We start from the raw sequence: 17,910 nt of genomic DNA, 5'->3' as shown, positions 1-17,910 counted from the left end.
CAGGTATCCACATACTTTTGGTCATGTAGTGTATTTCCGAATGGAGTAAAGGTCCTCAAATTGCTTTGGAATTAGACTGTTACACTGATGTTTTACGTGGCAGGACTGTTAGCCCAGCGCACAACCCCCAGCCTGGGGAAGCAGGGAGATCCTTGCCCGATCTGAAGTATCTGGCTGGATGCAAATGCAGAGCAAAAATGGCAGGACTGTTAGCCCAGCGCACAACCCCCAGCCTGGGGAAGCAGGGAGATCCTTGCCCGATCTGAAGTATCTGGCTGGATGCAAATGCAGAGCAAAAAACGAACAACAATAAAAATCTTGAATAAATTAAAATGAATTTGTAGGATAAAGTGCTCTTGCACTACCATGAAATATGTTGTGAGGGGAAAATTATCTATTCACCATATTTGTTGGCTATGTAACAATTATTTACTTAACAAACAGTAAGATATTTCTGTCCTGCTAATGCTGTGTTTTATGGTCTCCACTCTAGCACCCTGCAGCTAGTCTGCGTGTTGAGGAAATGGGTTCTACTAGAGATAGCTTGAAGCTGACAATTGATTTGTGTTGGTGATAAAAACCTAAAAGCTAGCATTCTATAGACAAGATGTGGTGTGTGTGACTCGAGATAGAGAGAGCCTGGAAGAGTTAAGAACAATGCCTCATTGTCTCATCTTCCTGGCGTCTGGGAAACTAAGTAAAAGACCATCCTGTGTAGATAACCAAGGTGGCTTATGGGAAGGTTAGAAGTGACTGACTAAGCAATCTTGGTATCAGCTATATAAAAACTGTGCATCGTCTGTAAAGCTAGACTCTCAGCCTAACAGTCAGTCAAGACTGGTGGGCTGACGGTCTCATTATTGCAATAATTAATTGATATTAAATAAAGATGATTGTTTGAAGAAATGATCACGACCAAGTCTCTCTCTGTACTGAATTTCCACGACAATGTTCTATTCCGTCTTTGTAGGATCAAATGCATTTCATACATACGAACACATTTTAGACAAGGAGCACATTTACCGTACTGTACTATATTGTACTGTACTGAATTACACTCTACTCTACTGCACTGAACTATACTCATGTTTACTCTACTGGGGCCTCATTTATAATCGTTGTGTAAATTTTACACTAAATATCTGCTTGCACCATTTCTGAAAAGAGATTATAAACTTGGCGCATACCAGAGTTTTAAATCAGACCTGTTGAGCATTATAACTCAGCCTAAAAACGCCCATCACTTACTTAGCTTTTATGGTGACAATAACGACCTTATTTGCTGTATAGGGCCTAGCCTACTTTGGAAGTCTTGGAATCAGGCCAAGACACTATCTAAAGGGAATAGCAATGGCAAACGTAATCAAATGTCTCTGGAGGTGTTGGCAAAATATTTTAAACTTTTACAGTGGCACTTGAAAATTGTTAAGGACATATAAACAGATCGTTTTAATTAAATAATGCTTTGCGTTTACTTTTTCCCGAACCTAAATATGCCTGCAAATTCTGAAACTTTGTCTAGAACAGTATGTATATTCAAAAAAAAAACTACAGTAGGCCTTCACACTTCAATGCAAAATATCAACTGTCTATTCACCTGTTAAATTCTACTGTATGTTATAAATCACGCTACAGATTTATTATTTTACCAGGCAAGTCAGTTAAGAACAAATTCTTATTTTCAATGACAGTGGGTTAACTGCCTGTTCATGGGCAGAACAACAGATTTGTACCTTGTCAGCTCGGGGTTTGAACTCGCAACCTTCCGGTTACTAGTCCAACGCCCTAACCACTAGGCTACCCTGCCGCCCCATAGAGCAACATAAAAAATCAAAACGTTTTGGAAAACTCTGTTTATTCAGTTTTACACACCTAAGACAACACAATAAACAATATACTCAGCTAGGAAAAAGAAAAACAGTAACTATAAAGATACCGTACTTTAGACAAGTTAAACACACTGGGCAGAAGGGTACTGAGGTTAAAGGGCAATCTGTAGTCAATACAGGAACAGAGTGGTCACCTTTCCATTGTTCCTGTAAACAGAAGAGGGAAAGGGGTGGAGAAATGCAACCACTCACATTCACAGTCAGTCATGACCACAGACTGACCATCCACTGGACCAAAATTAAAGTTTACAATGTTATTATTATTATTTTTACAATGTAAGTGTAAACCAAATAAAAAACAGGGCAAAACAAGCTCACATGTTGGGCTCTGACAGAGCAAGAGGAATAAGGCATCCACAAATCACATTCAATAAGAATCAATAGGCACATCACCAACCTCAAAGTCCTCCCAAAAAACCCACAAAGAAATGCTCCTCCAACCAGCCTTATTTTGTTTTGATAAGAATGCCATCAGAGGGTGGACTGATCAAAGGCTGTTTTATGTTTGGAGCCCAAGCATCATAAAACAGTTTGTGGTTGCCACGTTTATTGAATGACATTTTTCTAGTTTCAGAGAGCACAACACATCTCCCACCCAATATTTATATGATGGGGAACCGCCATCTTCCAGTTCTGGAGCATTAGCCGTCTAGCTAAAAGAGTTGTATGAGCAACAGTGTCCAACATTGTGGCTGGTTCCGTTTTACATCGAACACAGGTAGGATCAAAATGAGAGAATGTTCTTCAGAGTTTGGCACCGGATCAGTGGATATAGTGAACCACCTTGAATTGAATGAGGCTGTGTCTGGTGATAAAAGAGGACGAATGCACCCTGTGCAGCACAGATTCCCAGGTGTAATCCCCAAGTTCCTCCCCAATCCCCAAGTTCCTCCCCAATCCCCAAGTTCCTCCCCAAACCCCAAGTTCCTCCCCCAGAACTAAAACTAAGACAAAAACAATACAATGAAGCAGCAGGGAACAGAGCTAGGGAACTGACAAATATAGGGGAGGAAATTAACAGACGATAAGTGAGTCCAGATGAGTCCAATAATGCTGATGCAAGTGACGAGGGAAGGCAGGTGTGCATGATAGATGGCAGGAACGTTTGATGCAGGGTAATCTGGCGCCCTCAAGCGCCAGGGGAAGGGAAGAGCAGGAGCAGGCGTGACACAGGTAGGCCAGTTGATAACAAGTTCTCATTTACAACTGCGACCTGGCCAAGATAAAGCAAAGAGTTTACGGTCTAGCCAGACACCTGGGTATTTGTAGTTCTAAGTCACATATTCTAAGTCAGAACCATCCAGAGTAGTGATGCTGGACGGGTGGGCAGCGATCAGTTGAAGAGCATGCATTTAGTTTTACTTGCATTTAAGAGCAGTTGGAGGCCACTGAAGGAGAGTTGTATGGCATTGAAGCTCGTCTGGAGGTTTGTTAACAGAGTGTCCGAAGAAGGGCCAGAAGTATACAGAATGGTGTCTGCGTAGAGGTGGATCACAGAGTCACCAGCAGCAAGAGCAACATCATTGATATATACAGAGAAAAGAGTCAGCCTGAGAATTGAACCCTGTGGCACCCCCATAGAGACTGCCAGAGGTCCGATTTGACACACTGAACTCTGGTGAACCAGGCGAGGCAGCCATTTGAGAAACCAAGGCTGTTGAGTCTGCCAATAAGAATGTTCGGTGATCTGTTTGTAGTCCCACTCAATGTGGTAAAAAGCTTTTTCCGCATCAAGCGAGACCACCACCTCCGGGTCCACCAACGCTGGAGAGTACAGTATATTCATAAGGCGTCTAATATTGAAAACGAATGCCTATTTCTCATAAAGCCAGTTTGATTAGAGTGTATTACTTGGTGCAGCGAGCCTTCCATTCGGATGGCTAAGGGGTTGGCCAGGAATTTGTAATCACAGTTTAAAAGCGAGATTGGGTGATAAGATCCACATCCAAGGGATCCTTGTTTTTCTTTAATAGTAATGAAATTGAAGCCTGATAAAGACTAGGCGGTAGCTTTGATGTATTAAGGCGCTCTGCAAATAATCGAGACAGGAATGGGCAAACCAAATTTGTTTGGAAAACTGTCCGGACCCGGTGATTCACCACTTTCATTGTGGACACTGCAGTTGCAGTTTCCTCAGGTGTAAATTGTTCTTCTTAACCGTCATGGGAGTCTGTATCAACTGAAAGCATATTCAGACCATCGAAGAACGAATCAATCAACAAAGGGGCTTGAGGAGATTTGGAGGTGTACAGCACAGAGTAAAATTGTTTGAATTGATAATTCATCTCTTTATGTATAACTGTGGTAGCACCAGACAGGATCTTTAATTGTGGGATTAAACATGAGGCCTCAGATTTACGGATCTGATGTGCAAGGAGTTTACTGGCCTTGTCGCCTTGCTCCTACACCCTGTATCAAGCTTGTAATTGTTCAGCTTGTCTGGTAGAGAGCTCTTCAAATTCAGATTGGAGTAGCTGGCGTTCTGAAAGAGATAAGAGGAAGGATGTGTAGTATATTTCTCATCCAATGTAGCTATGGTTTCGCTCAGGTCTCGAAGCCGCTGAGAGCAAGCTTTGTTTTGTAGGCTGTATAAGAAATAATTTGACACATAGGTATGATTTGAGGGACTCCCATATGGAAGAGCAGGACATACCTGGGGACACGTTTATTGTATTGATTCTGTTTACGGTGGTTTATGGTTATTAAACTCAACCGTTGTAAATCAGTTTCCGCTCTCCTGCGCCTGACTTCTCTGCCGCCAGTAGCATCACATTACATTAGGTTGTAAATTAAATATTGTCTACTTGAGAAATTTGACGTTCCAGTATTCAGACAAAGCCTACAAACGTCAATGGACGTGAACTGTCAGTTCTACCATTAAACTGCGCTTTGGATCAGATCGCATAGAGCTAAATAATTGAAATACTGGAGCTTATCTATTTACTAATGTGAATTGGGTCCAATTAAATGAGAGATGGGGCATATGTAGCCTAGCCTAACTTGTTGTAGGCTATAGGCTCGCTATTTCGCCAGTATAAATCCATCACAGTCAGAAAAGGTGAGGAATGTATTATGCAATGATCATGGAAATTAAATAAAGAATAGGAAATAGATGCCTATTTCTAATTATTTTAGAATGTAAAGATAAAATAGATATTCTCACTAAACGCAAATGATTGCATTGCTATTATATTTAGCTGCCTGTTTTTTGTTGTTGTTATGAATAAAGTGTCATCATATATCCCTTCACAAGGCTCCCACTCGGCAAAAACTGGCTGGGGAAACAACGTTGGTTCCCCATCATTTCAACAAACAAATCCAACGTGATGATGTTGAATCAACGTGGAAAACTGATTGGATTTGCAAAAAGTCATCAATGTAAGGCAATTTCTTATTTCTTTCACCAAACTTTTAACCTGTTAGGGATGCAGCCCTGTACAGGGATCAACATCAGTGGAAATTTCAGAGTGACAACTAATAGTACTCAATACAACTCAAACTTTCATTAAAACACACATGCAGGGTACTCAATTAAAGCTACACTCGTTGTGAATCTAGCCAACATGTCAGATTTTTAAAATGCTTTTCGGCGAAAGCATGAGAAGCTATTATCTGATAGCATGCAACCCCGAAATTCCCCAAAGGGGACGTAAACAGAATAATCCAATGGCATGGTATTCTTTATTCTTTTTCAAGTTGAATTCCCATTAGTTGACATCTCAACCCAATCTAAATCAAAACTAGACGTTGAACTGACACCTGTCCCCAGTGAGCTGCTACTAGGTAACTAGGCTACTTTTGCCTTAATTGCAATGCAATACTTTAACCACTAGAAACTGCAATACTTTAACCACTAGAAACTGTCTAAAGTTTGCGTGAGGATAAGCACATTATCATGTCAAGTTAACTTTTTATAAATGCCAACTTTTGCGTGTATGTTTTGGGCCATATTTTGAGGCCCCAGGATCTTATTTTTATCCATTTAAACTGGTTTTGGTCTGGTCATGGTCTTGATCCACTGATCCTTGGTCTAGGTCTGGATCTAAATGGTTCCGGTTTTGACTTCATCTCTGGTACTCAAACCAATTTTTTACTTTGGAATTCATGTAGGAAATGGTGCTCCACCAAATTGGAAGTATTCCACACAGCTTGGAAAGACAGTACTGTGCAAAATCGAAGTAAAAAGCTGCATTCCACAAGTAAAGATGACCTTCACTTCAGCAGTGATGAATTCATGAACTTCTTCGATGAAAATATCATGATCATTAGAAAACACATTACGGACTGCACTATGAATATGCATATTTTTTCAAAACCCAGTTGTCCTGTGTCTGCACAGAACTGTCAGGACCTTAGATCAATGGAGACACTAAACATTTTTAATCCTGTAGCTCTCGACACAATCACTTAAATAGTCATTGCCTCTAAACCTTCCAGCTGTCTCCTGGACTCTATTCCAACTAAACTACTGAAAGAGCTGCTTCCTGTGCTTGGCCGTCCTATGTTGAACATAATAAATGGCTCTCTATCCACCGGATGTGTACCAAACTCACTAAATGTGGCAGTAATAAAGCCTCTCTTGAAAAAGCCAAACCTTGACCCAGAAAATATAAAAAACTATCGGCCTATATCAAATCTTCCATTCCTCTCAAAAATTTTAGAAAAGGCTGTTGCACAGCAACTCACTGCCTTCCTGAAGACAAACAATGTATATGAAATGCTTCAGTCTGGTTTTAGACCCCATCATAGCACTGAGACTGCACTTGTGAATGTGGTAAATGACCTATTAATGGCGTCAGACCGAGGCTCTGCATCTGTCCTCGTGCTCCTAGACCTTAGTGCTGCTTTTGATACCATCGATCACCACATTCTTTTGGAGAGATTGGAAACCTAAATTGGTCTATACGGACAAGTTCTGGCCTGGTTTAGATCTTATCTGGCAGAAAGATATCAGTTTATCTCTGTGAATGGTTTGTCCTCTGACAAATCAACTGGTTCCTTTTAGGACCACTATTGTTTTCACTATATATTTTACCTCTTGGGGATGTCATTAGAAAACGTAATGTTAACTTTCACTGCTATGTGGATGACACACAGCTGTAAATTTCAATGAAACAGGGTGACGCCCCAAAATTGCCCACGCTAGAGGCCTGTGTTTCAGACATAAGGAAGTGGATGGGTGCAAACGTCCTACTTTAAACTCGGACAAAACAGAGATGCTTGTTCTAGGTCCCAAGAAACAAAGAGATCTTCTGTTGAATCTGACAATTAATCTTGATGGTCAAATAAAACTGAAGGACCTCGGCGTTACTGTGGATCCTGATCTCTCTTTTGACAAACATATCAAGACTGTTTCAAGGACAGCTTTTTTCCATCTACGTAAAATTGCAAAAATCAGAAACTTTCTGTCCAAAAATGATGCAGAAAAATTTGATGCAGAAAAACGTGTTACTTCTTGGTTAGACTACTGCAATACTCTACTTTCCGGCTACCCGGATAAAGCACTAAATAAACTTCAGTTAGTGCTAAATATGGCTGCTAGAATCCTGACTAAAACCAAAAGATTTGATCATATTACTCCAGTGCTAGCCTCCCTACACTGGCTTCCTGTTAAGGCAAGGGCTGATTTCAAGGTTTTACTGCTAACCTACAAAGCATTACATGGGCTTGCTCTTACCTATCTTTCCGATTTGGTTCTGCCGTACATACCTACACGTTCGCTCCGGTCACAAGACGCAGGCCTCCTAATGTCCCTAGAATTTCTAAGCAAACAATTGGAGGCAGGGCTTTCTCCTATAGAGCTCAATTTTTATGGAATGGTCTGCCTGCCCATCTGAGAGACGCAGACTCGGTCTCAACCTTTCAGTCTTTACTGAAGACTAATCTCTTCAGTAGGTCCTATGATTGAGTGTAGTCTGGCCCAGGAGTGTGAAGGTGAACGGAAAGGCTCTGGAGCAACGAACCGCCCTTGCTGTTTCTGCCTGGCCGGTTCCCCTCTCTCTACTGGGATTCTCTGCCTCTAACCCTATTACAGGGGCTGAGTCACTGGCTTACTGGTGCTCTTCCATGCCATCCCTTGGAGGGGTGAGTCACTTGAGTGGATTGAGTCACTGACGTGATCTTCCTGTCTGGGTTGGCGCTCCCCCTTGGGTTGTGCCGTGGCGGAGATCTTTGTGGGCTATACTCAGCCTTGTCTCAGGATGGTAAGTTGGTGGTTGAAGATATCCCTCTAGTGGTGAGGGGGCTGTGCCTTGGCAAAGTGGGTGGGGTTATATCCTGCCTGTTTGGCCCTGTACAGGGGTATCATGGGATGGGGCCACAGTGTCTCCTGACCCCTCCTGTCTCAGCCTCCAGTATTTATGCTGCAGTAGTTTATGTGCCGGGGGGCTAGGGTCAGTCTGTTATATCTGGAGTATTTCTCCTGTGTTATCCGGTGTCCTGTGTGAATTTAAGTATGCTATCTCTAATTCTCTCTTTCTTTCTTTCTCTCTCTCGGAGGACCTGAGCCCTAGGACCATGCCTCAGGACTACCCGGCATGATGACTACTTGTTTTCCTCAGTCCACCTGGCCGTGCTGCTGCTCCAGTTTCAACTGTTCTGCCTGCGGCTATGGAACACTGACCTATTCACAGGACGTCCCACCTGTCCCAGACCTGCTCTTTTCAACTCTCTAGAGACAGCAGGAGCGGTAGAGATACTCTCAATGATCGGCTATGAAAAGCCAACTGACATTTACTCCTGAGGTGCTGACTTGTTGCACCCTCAACAACCACTGTGATTATTATTATTTGACCATGCTGGTCATTTATGAACATTTGAACATCTTGGCCATGTTCTGTTATAATCTCCACCCGGCACAGCCAGAAGAGGACTGGCCACCCCTCATAGCCTGGTACCTCTCTAGGTTTCTTCCTAGGTTTTTCCTAGCCACCATGCTTCTACACCTGCATTGCTTGCTATTTGGGGTTTTAGGCTGGGTTTCTGTACAGCATTTTGAGATATCAGCTGATGTAAGAAGGGCTATATAAATAAATTTGATTTGATAAATTATGACTTCAACTGCAAGAAGTACATATTTGTCTACATGACTTGTGTTGCAGTGGCAACTAAGGTAAAATTCACTGGGATTTGAATTGAGGTCTTTGTGAACATAACTGCATGTGTCGCTTATCTAATATTTTGTTAACTATACTTAACTTTTATAAATAGGTCATGAAGTTGGACACTGAGACAAAGGAGAGGACTGAATGGAGTGAGGAGAACTACTGGCCATCAGAGCCTGTGTTCATTCCAAGACTCAATGGAGAAGGAGATGATGATGGTGAGATTGCTTTACATGGTCCTCAAATCTTAAATATATGAAGACTTATGTTTTGATTAGAATGGCCAGACATTCACACTGTATGCTGAATAAAGTTATAATTTCAATGAAAGTTTGTCCATCATATTACACCTATAATATTCTAACAAAATGTCTCTTATGTCCAGGTGTGGTCTTGACAACAGTCATCAACTCCAATCCAGGGGAATCTGGCTTCATCTTAGTGCTGGATGCAAAGTCTTTCAAGGAGGTAGCTCGAGCATATGTGAATGCAGAGCTTCACATGGACATGCATGGATACTTCATCCCAAAGGAAAATTAGTCTGACAAAGCAATTATTTACTCAGAGAGTAGTCTACTACCCTCTACAAAGAAATAGACACCATGGGAAACAATATGGATAGTATTAGAAACTCTAAATACCAAAGTGCCTTGTAAATATTTTCCAAACAATGTGCTAGTATTGCTACATTTTGCACAACACATGATGTGAGCAGTTATCTGTGGACTAATGCCAGTGTAGTCTGTAGTCTTATCTCAAGGGAAACCATAATAGGTATCCTCAAAATCATCTACCTATCAATATACCATGAAATATTTTTATGAAAATGTTTGTTTTGCTACCTATTTAATTATGTGATTGGTGTGTTATATACTTATGTATTTTTATTGTCCTGTATAGGATTGTCAAGGAAAACCCTTATAATACAAATTATTGTACCATTTATTATTGTTTTAATTGGGCCAATAAACAATGTGTGAAAAGGGTGATGGTTGTCTCCAGTCCACGAGAGGGCGCCAGTTACAACAAAGTGTACGTTGATGTTTGCGTGACACGACTGTATACCTACGTCATATTGTGGAGACGAAAACTGACATCGAGGGGCATGACTTTTTAAAAACTTGTGTTGATTTCTGTTCATTATTGTTCGTTTTATCTTCAGTAAAGGACTTGGTCACGATGCTCTCTATTTCCAGATTTCTTCTAAAAAATCAAGTAAATCAATTTAATTCATTCTTATGCATAACTTTAGACTAGCCAACTTTGAAGGTTGAGTGCGATTTTCTGCTCACTCAAATCAGACAGCAAGTGACACTGGCCATTTAACGTTAGCTAGTTAAGTGAGCTATCTAACGTTACATCTTGTAATTCAATATTTATTGTGAGTTAGCAAACGTTCGCTAACTGTCTTTGAAAACATTTGTTTTAGGCTGTTTTGGTTTCTAGACAGTTGCAGAGGACTCTGTCTTCTCAGACAGATGGAGAGACCCGAATTGCACAACTTCTCAAAGAGAAGTTTCCATCGGCCACGTCTCTAAAAGTTGTGGACATATCAGGTAAATAGACATGGAAACATGGGTGTCAAAAGGGGTCCTGGTCTAGCCCAGCGAGCTAGATCATTATGCATTATCAAATGTGTGTTACTACGACGCTGAATTGGTTGGTGTCTTGCTGGTGTTCAGTGGACTCATTCTCGCGTGGTCATCCTTCCATATTAGGTCTCGTTTACGTGACTATTGGAATGAAATCGGAGAAGCCTGGGCTTCCTAGAATTGTGGATTATTGGCGGTTGGCATCCAATAATAATAGTGCATTGGAGTACCAGATGCACTCATAGGTTCAATAAAATACTTATGGAAAAACAACCAAAAACCCAGGCCAAACTGCATATACTATCATACCAAGCATTATCCCTAACCACAGGCCTGAGTGGGCATTACCTCCTCTTCCAACAACTTCTGTAGATCCTTTTCAGAAATATCTAGATTATCCAGAAAATGTTCAGCTGCTCTACACAACAATTCCAATTTTATCTGACCAGCTTTCTACTTGTGCAGCACAATTCACAACCATAGCGATGAAGGTCAGAAACCTGGATTTGTCTAAACACAGTTGCTTGGATCCATACATTTCACTGGGAACATTCACTATTTGTCCTCCTCCCTCTGAGCAGGCAATGGAGAGAGCCTTGAGATCCTACCTCCTGATTCACCCTTCTCACTGCTTATGTAACACCCCCTCCCACCTGTACCTGTTTCACCTTTAGCAGGCACTCTGTAGCCCTGGCCTCACGACTACCTCCACAATTACTACACTTTCTGGGCTCATCCTCCAAATATTCCTCCACTAAGTGGAAACCTCCACACCTTGCACATCTAGGTTACCCCATCCTACACACGGATGCTACATGGCCACATTTCTGGCAGCGGAAACACTGCAGAACAGCTGGCACGAATGCTCTAACCGGATAGCTCAATATATCTCAACATTACCAGATCAAAAGTACCTCCAAATCAAAGCATAGCAAAACCGACAGGCTCCTCCTCCAATCCTCCTCGATTACAGCTACACCGCAAGGCCTCACACACACCAGAAACCTTCCTCTTAGCTGCTCAACCTCTACACTTAGAGCCCTGCTCTGTAAACTAAAGCACATTATTTCTCGTTCTCCCAGTCAGACCATGCACACTGCTCAGTCCCTTTGGGAGGTGGATAGGAATCCTATCCTAGCGAATAAACTCATCTCTATCTTAGCATACTGCATACATACTTCCCTATCCTACTCTCCATCCTACTCTCTATGCCAAAACCCCAGATTTACTTTTTCTAAGAACCAAACCCGAATCCTCATAGACAATCCTCTTATTTCCATTCCCCATATCTGCTTCCTTTCCATTCTTTAAAGGCACAGCAGTCGCGTTATCTTTCTTCTGACTCCTCTCTTCCATTTTTACCTATCTCATTTTAACTCTCTTCACTTCCCTCGCTCCATCTCACTCCCTCCATGATCACTAATAACTGGAGGAAAAAAGGTTTTCAGCTTCATCTCTTAATTTATTTGCGCGAGGGCTAGTTAAGTCTACTCTCGGCTAGTACTCGGCCTAGGCAGAGGAGTCATGCACACATTATTTTAGAAGTGTTACGAAGTACGAGAGTATTGAGGGGGGATGATCCGGAGGGGGAAGTTGGATTAAAAAAAATGTTTCCTGCAATCTAGAGCCATAATCATTATGCCTAATTCTATGATTTTTCTGGATAGGTTATCTAAGCATACCTCTTTACCTGTTCAATTTTAATGAGGGTGTCATTCTGACTATTGTAAATCACACATATCAATATACTGCACTAATATGCCTAGGATATTACATACAAATTACAACACAGTACATGGGATCATAATGCATATCAATACAGGCACATATCATGGCATCATAATTAATTCACAACTATCATATCATAAGGTGCCAGATTACATTTAAACCAAGTATGTTTCTGCATATCTAAGCATACCTCGAGCTGTCTGTATCATCATGCCTTTTGCTTATTTTTGTTACGCTTCTCTGCATCTCTGCTAAAATCTGGGTAAAAGATTGAAAGGAATATGAGTTTTATCCAGTACGTTTAGTAATTACTTGCATTTCTAAAGTCTAGCAAAATTGCCAGCAGACATGCCAGCTAAGATAGTTGGACAAGCTATGCTTCTATGAAGTTGGGAGATTGGGAACCTATCTAGCAGGCTAGCTAAAGCAAACTTCATAAAATGGCTAGGTATTTTAGAGAAAATGGCTAGGTACTTTTGAGAAAAGTATTACAGAGAAGCAACAAAATATTTTTGTTTTATGTATTCATCAAGAAATAATCAATAGGCTACATAGCTTAATCAAATGAATGTATAATCTTACCTCCTGCGAGTTCTGCCCATCACCAGGAGCTAAAATCAAAAACCAGACAAATCTTAGGGGGCACGTGCCCTTGTTCCCCCTATGGGCATGACGCCTCTGATTCCTTTGGTGCACTCATGACAATTGTGTATCATTATGTTTTGTGTTCTCAGGTGGCTGTGGTGCCATGTATGAAGTCCATATAGAATCCAATGAATTTAAAGGGAAAAGAACTATTCAACAACACCAACTAGTCAACCAGGTAACCTATGGCTATACATTCTGGAGAGATCAATTAGTTTGCACCATTGTATGGAAGGGTATAGGCTATATACTTGTCAAAATTGTATATTTGCTTTGGTTGATACTGTTTCTACCGATCGGATGTGGGGGGAGAGAAAGCAACAACAAGTAGTAAAGTATGTCAAGTCTTATATCAAACCTTTCTGGTGAATATATTGCATTTTATTCCATATGCAAAATTGTTGCAAAAACAGCACAGCTGAAAACTGCTATGTTTTCATCCACAGGCTCTCAAGGAGGAGATCCAAGGAATGCATGGACTACGAATATTCACAGATGTTCCTCGAGAGTAGGACCAAGCCCTTTTACAAATTGTAGGTCTATGAATGTACACACCTCAAACGGAATGTCATATGCTGATTACATTTTCATCTAAGGATAAATACCCCAAAATCTCAGATTAATTGCTAATGTGTCTGTGACAGTAACAAAGGAAATGGTTTGTCCTGTTACTTCCTGACAGTATTGTCAGAAATAATCTGAAGAAATTATGGTAGGGACATATTTTACAATGTCAATTGTGTAATAAATGTAACACTAAAACCATCATATATTTTTATTTATTTACCATAAACACATTTAAATTATTGATGAGATTGATGATGAGATTATTCGAATGCTGCCTTTACAGAAGACATTGACCTAAAAAGCTATGATGCGCACAAAATAACGCTGTCAGGATTCATTAGTAAATTGCCAAGTCAATTAGGCCCCTATCCATTTGAGTTGGCCTATAGTGTATTGTAGTGAACAGATGGAAAACCTCATGATAAGACAACTAGTTATTCAACTATTCTTGTACATTTAATCTGTAATTGAAAATCCTTCCTATATTTGTGTTTTTGTTTAGTGTAGTAGTAGTTGTTTGTTTGTCATGAGACAAGTTTTTCATTCTGTTTCCAGTATTTATGTTCTGTATTCCTCCTTGTAACCATTAACGTAAAAATAAAAGTTGCTGATAAAGTAGATGGTTTTAAATAAATAGTATGTGATTAAAAGGACAAAAACACAGGACCCTTATGTCTTTATTAAAGGGATACTTCAGGATTTTGCCTACACTACTGTAGAATTTATCATTTGCAGGTGTCTAACAACCTCATTAGATTGTAATAATCACTGTGTTGACCTACTTCTACTGTGTGGCCCCAATGCGACCCATACTTGGTAAATGTACAGCAGTTTTTTCTACTGGGAAATTCACCATCAGGTGGGACCCACTAGCTATTTCCCTGGCCAATATTTTCTTAAAGTGAGAATACATTTTACTACATGGTAGTCTACTTGAGATGTAACATTGTTGCTCACTTATTCATAAACAGGTTGGATTGGATTATAGACATGAAAACTATTGCCAGTAAATGGGCATTCATAATTTTGATATTTCCCAAATACTGACATAGTGTCATGTAGCCTACGTGTTTTTTATTTATTTTACCTTTATTTTACTAGGCAAGTCAGTTAAGAACAAAATTCTTATTTTCAATGACGGCCTAGGAACAGTGGGTTAAGTGCCTGTTCATGAGCAGAACGACAGATTTGTACCTTGTCAGCTCGGGGATTCGAACTTGCAACCTTTCGGTTACTAGTCCAACGCTCTAACCACTAGGCTACCCTGCCGCCCCATTAATTGTGATAGTCAATTAATGTTCGGTCTGTGTTTTGATACTCACAAATATTTGAATTTATGTGCCTGGAAGAAGAAATTAGCGATTAACCTTGTCTGATCACGTGCTCATTTGTAGCCACAATAGTGGAATTTGCACAAAAATAAAAGAAGTGGAAGTTTGCAGTTTGTCTTCAAAATAAAAGTCCCCCGTTTGAAAGTGATGTTAAGGGATAAAAATTGTGGAATCGTGTCATATTTGGACAGAATAATCCTAAACAAAGTTGGATGTTGTTACATCATTTAAAATGAAATACAATAATTAATTCATTTGACAATAAACAGAAAAATCTGTTGAAATCCAACTGCATTGTGTTACTTCAGATAATGCGTAAATTCCGCCTGCACTGATCGGTTGAGAGATGCACTTTGCATAGGTGTGATGCCATCTGACATAAGACAATGATCCCACTGTGGATGTATTAGACTGCATAATTGCATTGGGGGACATAGATACAATACAAGTCAAAAGTTTGGACACACCTCATGCAAGGATTTTTCTTTATTTTTACTATTTTCAACATTGTTGTAGCAACCAAAAAAGTGTTAAACAAATGAAAATATATTTTACATTTGAGATTCTTCAAAGTAGCCACGCTTTGCCTTGATGACAGCTTTGCAAACTCTTGGCATTCTCTCAACCAGCTTCATGAGGTAGTCACCTGGAATGCATTTCAATTAACAGGTGCGCCTTGTTGAAAGTTCATTTGTGGGATTTCTTTCCTTCTTAATGTTTTTGAGCCAATCAGTTGTGTTGTGACAAGATATGGGTGGTATACATAAAATAGCCCTATTTGGTAAAAGACCAAGTCCATATTATGGCAAGAACAGCTCAAATAAGCAAAGAGAAGCGACAGTCCATTACTTTAAGACATGAAGGGTAGTCAATCCGGGAAAATGTCAAGAACTTTTAATGTTTTTTCAAGTGCAGTTACAAAAGCCATTAAGCGCTATGATGAAACTGGCTCTTGAGGACCACCACAGGAAAGGAAGACCCAGAGTTACCTTTGCTGCTGAGGTTAAGTTCAGTAGAGTTAGCTGCACTTCAGATTGCAACCCATATAAATGCTTCACAGAGTTCCAGTAACAGACATCATCTGTTCCGAGGAGACTGCGTGAATCAGGCCTTCATGGTTGAATTGCTGCAAAGAAACCACTACTAAAGGACACCAATAAGAAGAAGAGACTTGATTGGGCCAAGAAACACAAGCAATGAACATTAGTCCGGTGAAATCTGTTCTTTGGTCTGATGAGTCCAAATTTGAGATTTCTGGTTCCAACCGCCGTGTCTTTGTGAGACGCAGAGTAGGTGAATGGATGATCTCCGCATGTGTGGTTCCCACCGTGAAGCATGGAGGAGGAAGTGTGATTGTGTGGCGGTGCTTTGCTGGTGACACAGTCAGTGATTTATTTAGAATTCAAGGCACACTTAACCAGCATGGCTCCCACAGCATTCCACAGTGATACGCCATCCCATCTGGTTTGCGCTTAGTGGGACTATCATTTGTTTTTCAACAGGACAATGACCCAAAACACAGCTCCAGGCTGTGTAAGGGCTAATTGACCAAGAAGGAGAGTGATGGTGCTGCATCAGATGACCTGGCCTCCACAATCACCCGACCTCAACCCAATTGAGATGGTTTGGGATGAGTTGGACTGTAGAGTGAAGGAAAAGCAGCCAACAAGTGCTCAGCATATGTGGGAACACCTTCAAGACAGTTGGAAAAGCATTCCTTATTAAGCTGGTTGAGAGAATGCTAAGAGTGTGCAAATGTATTTTGATTTGTTTAACACTTTTTTGGTTACTACATGATTCATATGTGTTATTTCATAGTTTTGATGTCTTCACGATTATTCTACAATGTAGAAAATAGTACAAATAAAGAAAACCCTTGAATGAGTAGGTGTGTCCAAACTTTTGACTGGTACTGTATATTCACTGTACAGCCTTACCCCGTTTCATTGGTGCACAATCCATAGGTGCACAATCCATATTTCATTGGTGCACAATACATATCGTTATCAGAATCATATGTGTACAGGATTTTTTAAAGTATTTTTTTATACATGTTTACAAAAACGTTGACCTTATGCCGTAGTTGTAGGCCACATGTTTGGTGAAAATCACTACAATAAATGCACTTTAGTTGTCAGCCTGGCCTGATATTGCGATACTATCTAGATACCTACTTCTCTCCTTACTGCAGGACGTGTTGTTGTGTTGCCTGCTTTGCAGAACAAACTATCCCCATTGGGCAGTAGACTGTTTCACAGTGACATCTAAATGGTTACTACCAATATTTGAAGTTATTTATCGTGTAGGCTGCTGTCCTACTCTACATATAATCAAGTGGCATGGAACAAATTCGCCACGTTACTGGCCCGTGAAGCAACTGCTGCAGCAGTGCTCCACCTCGATATCATACCGTTGTACTGGTCATTCACACGGGCTTGTTGTACGTTAGCTGACATCCAGATGGTGACCAATACTACAAGTTATTTCTCCATCGTCCATTGATAAAAACATAACTTTATTTGCCATGTTTGAATTAGTGCCAATGCCATGCTTCTGTTTTTGCCATCAAGTCAACATTAACTAGGCTCATCAGCACGACTGACTGAACCGAAGCCTTTCGTCTCCACTCGACTCTCAACTGCAAGACATACGTGATCAATTTGGGCACCAGGCGTGTCCCTGCTAATGATTTATATATACACTAGATGACTGTAAGGGGGCGCCGAGTTGTAGTTTCTATACCTCCATCTTGGCACTTCCCCACCAGTGTAAAACAAATCTTTTGGAAGCTACATAAATACATGTATGAATGTCTACATTCGTTTTTGCCACGTGTTACAGACAATGTAATGCATACTTTTAAATCATATTATGCGAGCTAAACTTAAATGTTTTTTAAATCCTTAAAGTATATATTTTTTAGATGAATAATGTTACTGTCCCCACTACAACAAACAATACTTAAATATATGCAATTTTGTCCTTGAAACGTTTAATTGAGGAGTGCCAATATGGCGAGTGGCGGCTTCAAATCCTCTCATTGGCCAATCACAGC

At 40.5% G+C, this 17,910-nt stretch overlaps 2 protein-coding genes across 2 annotated transcripts; both read left to right on the top strand.

The window, feature by feature from the left end:
• The first annotated feature begins 8,881 nt into the window (after positions 1–8,881).
• On the top strand, positions 8,882–9,954 carry LOC109895407 (beta,beta-carotene 15,15'-dioxygenase-like). Its single transcript, XM_020489065.2, has 2 exons — positions 8,882–9,210; positions 9,378–9,954. The coding sequence occupies exons 1-2, from the start codon at positions 9,102–9,104 to the stop codon at positions 9,530–9,532; spliced, it is 264 nt and encodes an 87-aa protein (XP_020344654.1). The 5' UTR covers positions 8,882–9,101; the 3' UTR covers positions 9,533–9,954.
• Positions 9,955–10,056: 102 nt separating this feature from the next.
• Positions 10,057–14,185, top strand: bola3 (bolA family member 3). Its single transcript, XM_020489064.2, has 4 exons — positions 10,057–10,207; positions 10,422–10,548; positions 13,047–13,135; positions 13,404–14,185. The coding sequence occupies exons 1-4, from the start codon at positions 10,172–10,174 to the stop codon at positions 13,467–13,469; spliced, it is 318 nt and encodes a 105-aa protein (XP_020344653.1). The 5' UTR covers positions 10,057–10,171; the 3' UTR covers positions 13,470–14,185.
• The last annotated feature ends 3,725 nt before the right edge of the window (positions 14,186–17,910 follow it).

Source organism: Oncorhynchus kisutch, linkage group LG8 (assembly GCF_002021735.2).
Source record: "Oncorhynchus kisutch isolate 150728-3 linkage group LG8, Okis_V2, whole genome shotgun sequence".
Lineage (NCBI taxonomy): Eukaryota > Metazoa > Chordata > Actinopteri > Salmoniformes > Salmonidae > Oncorhynchus > Oncorhynchus kisutch.
The sequence above is the reverse complement of the archived record's forward strand: the minus strand, read 5'-3'. Positions and strand labels throughout refer to the sequence as shown.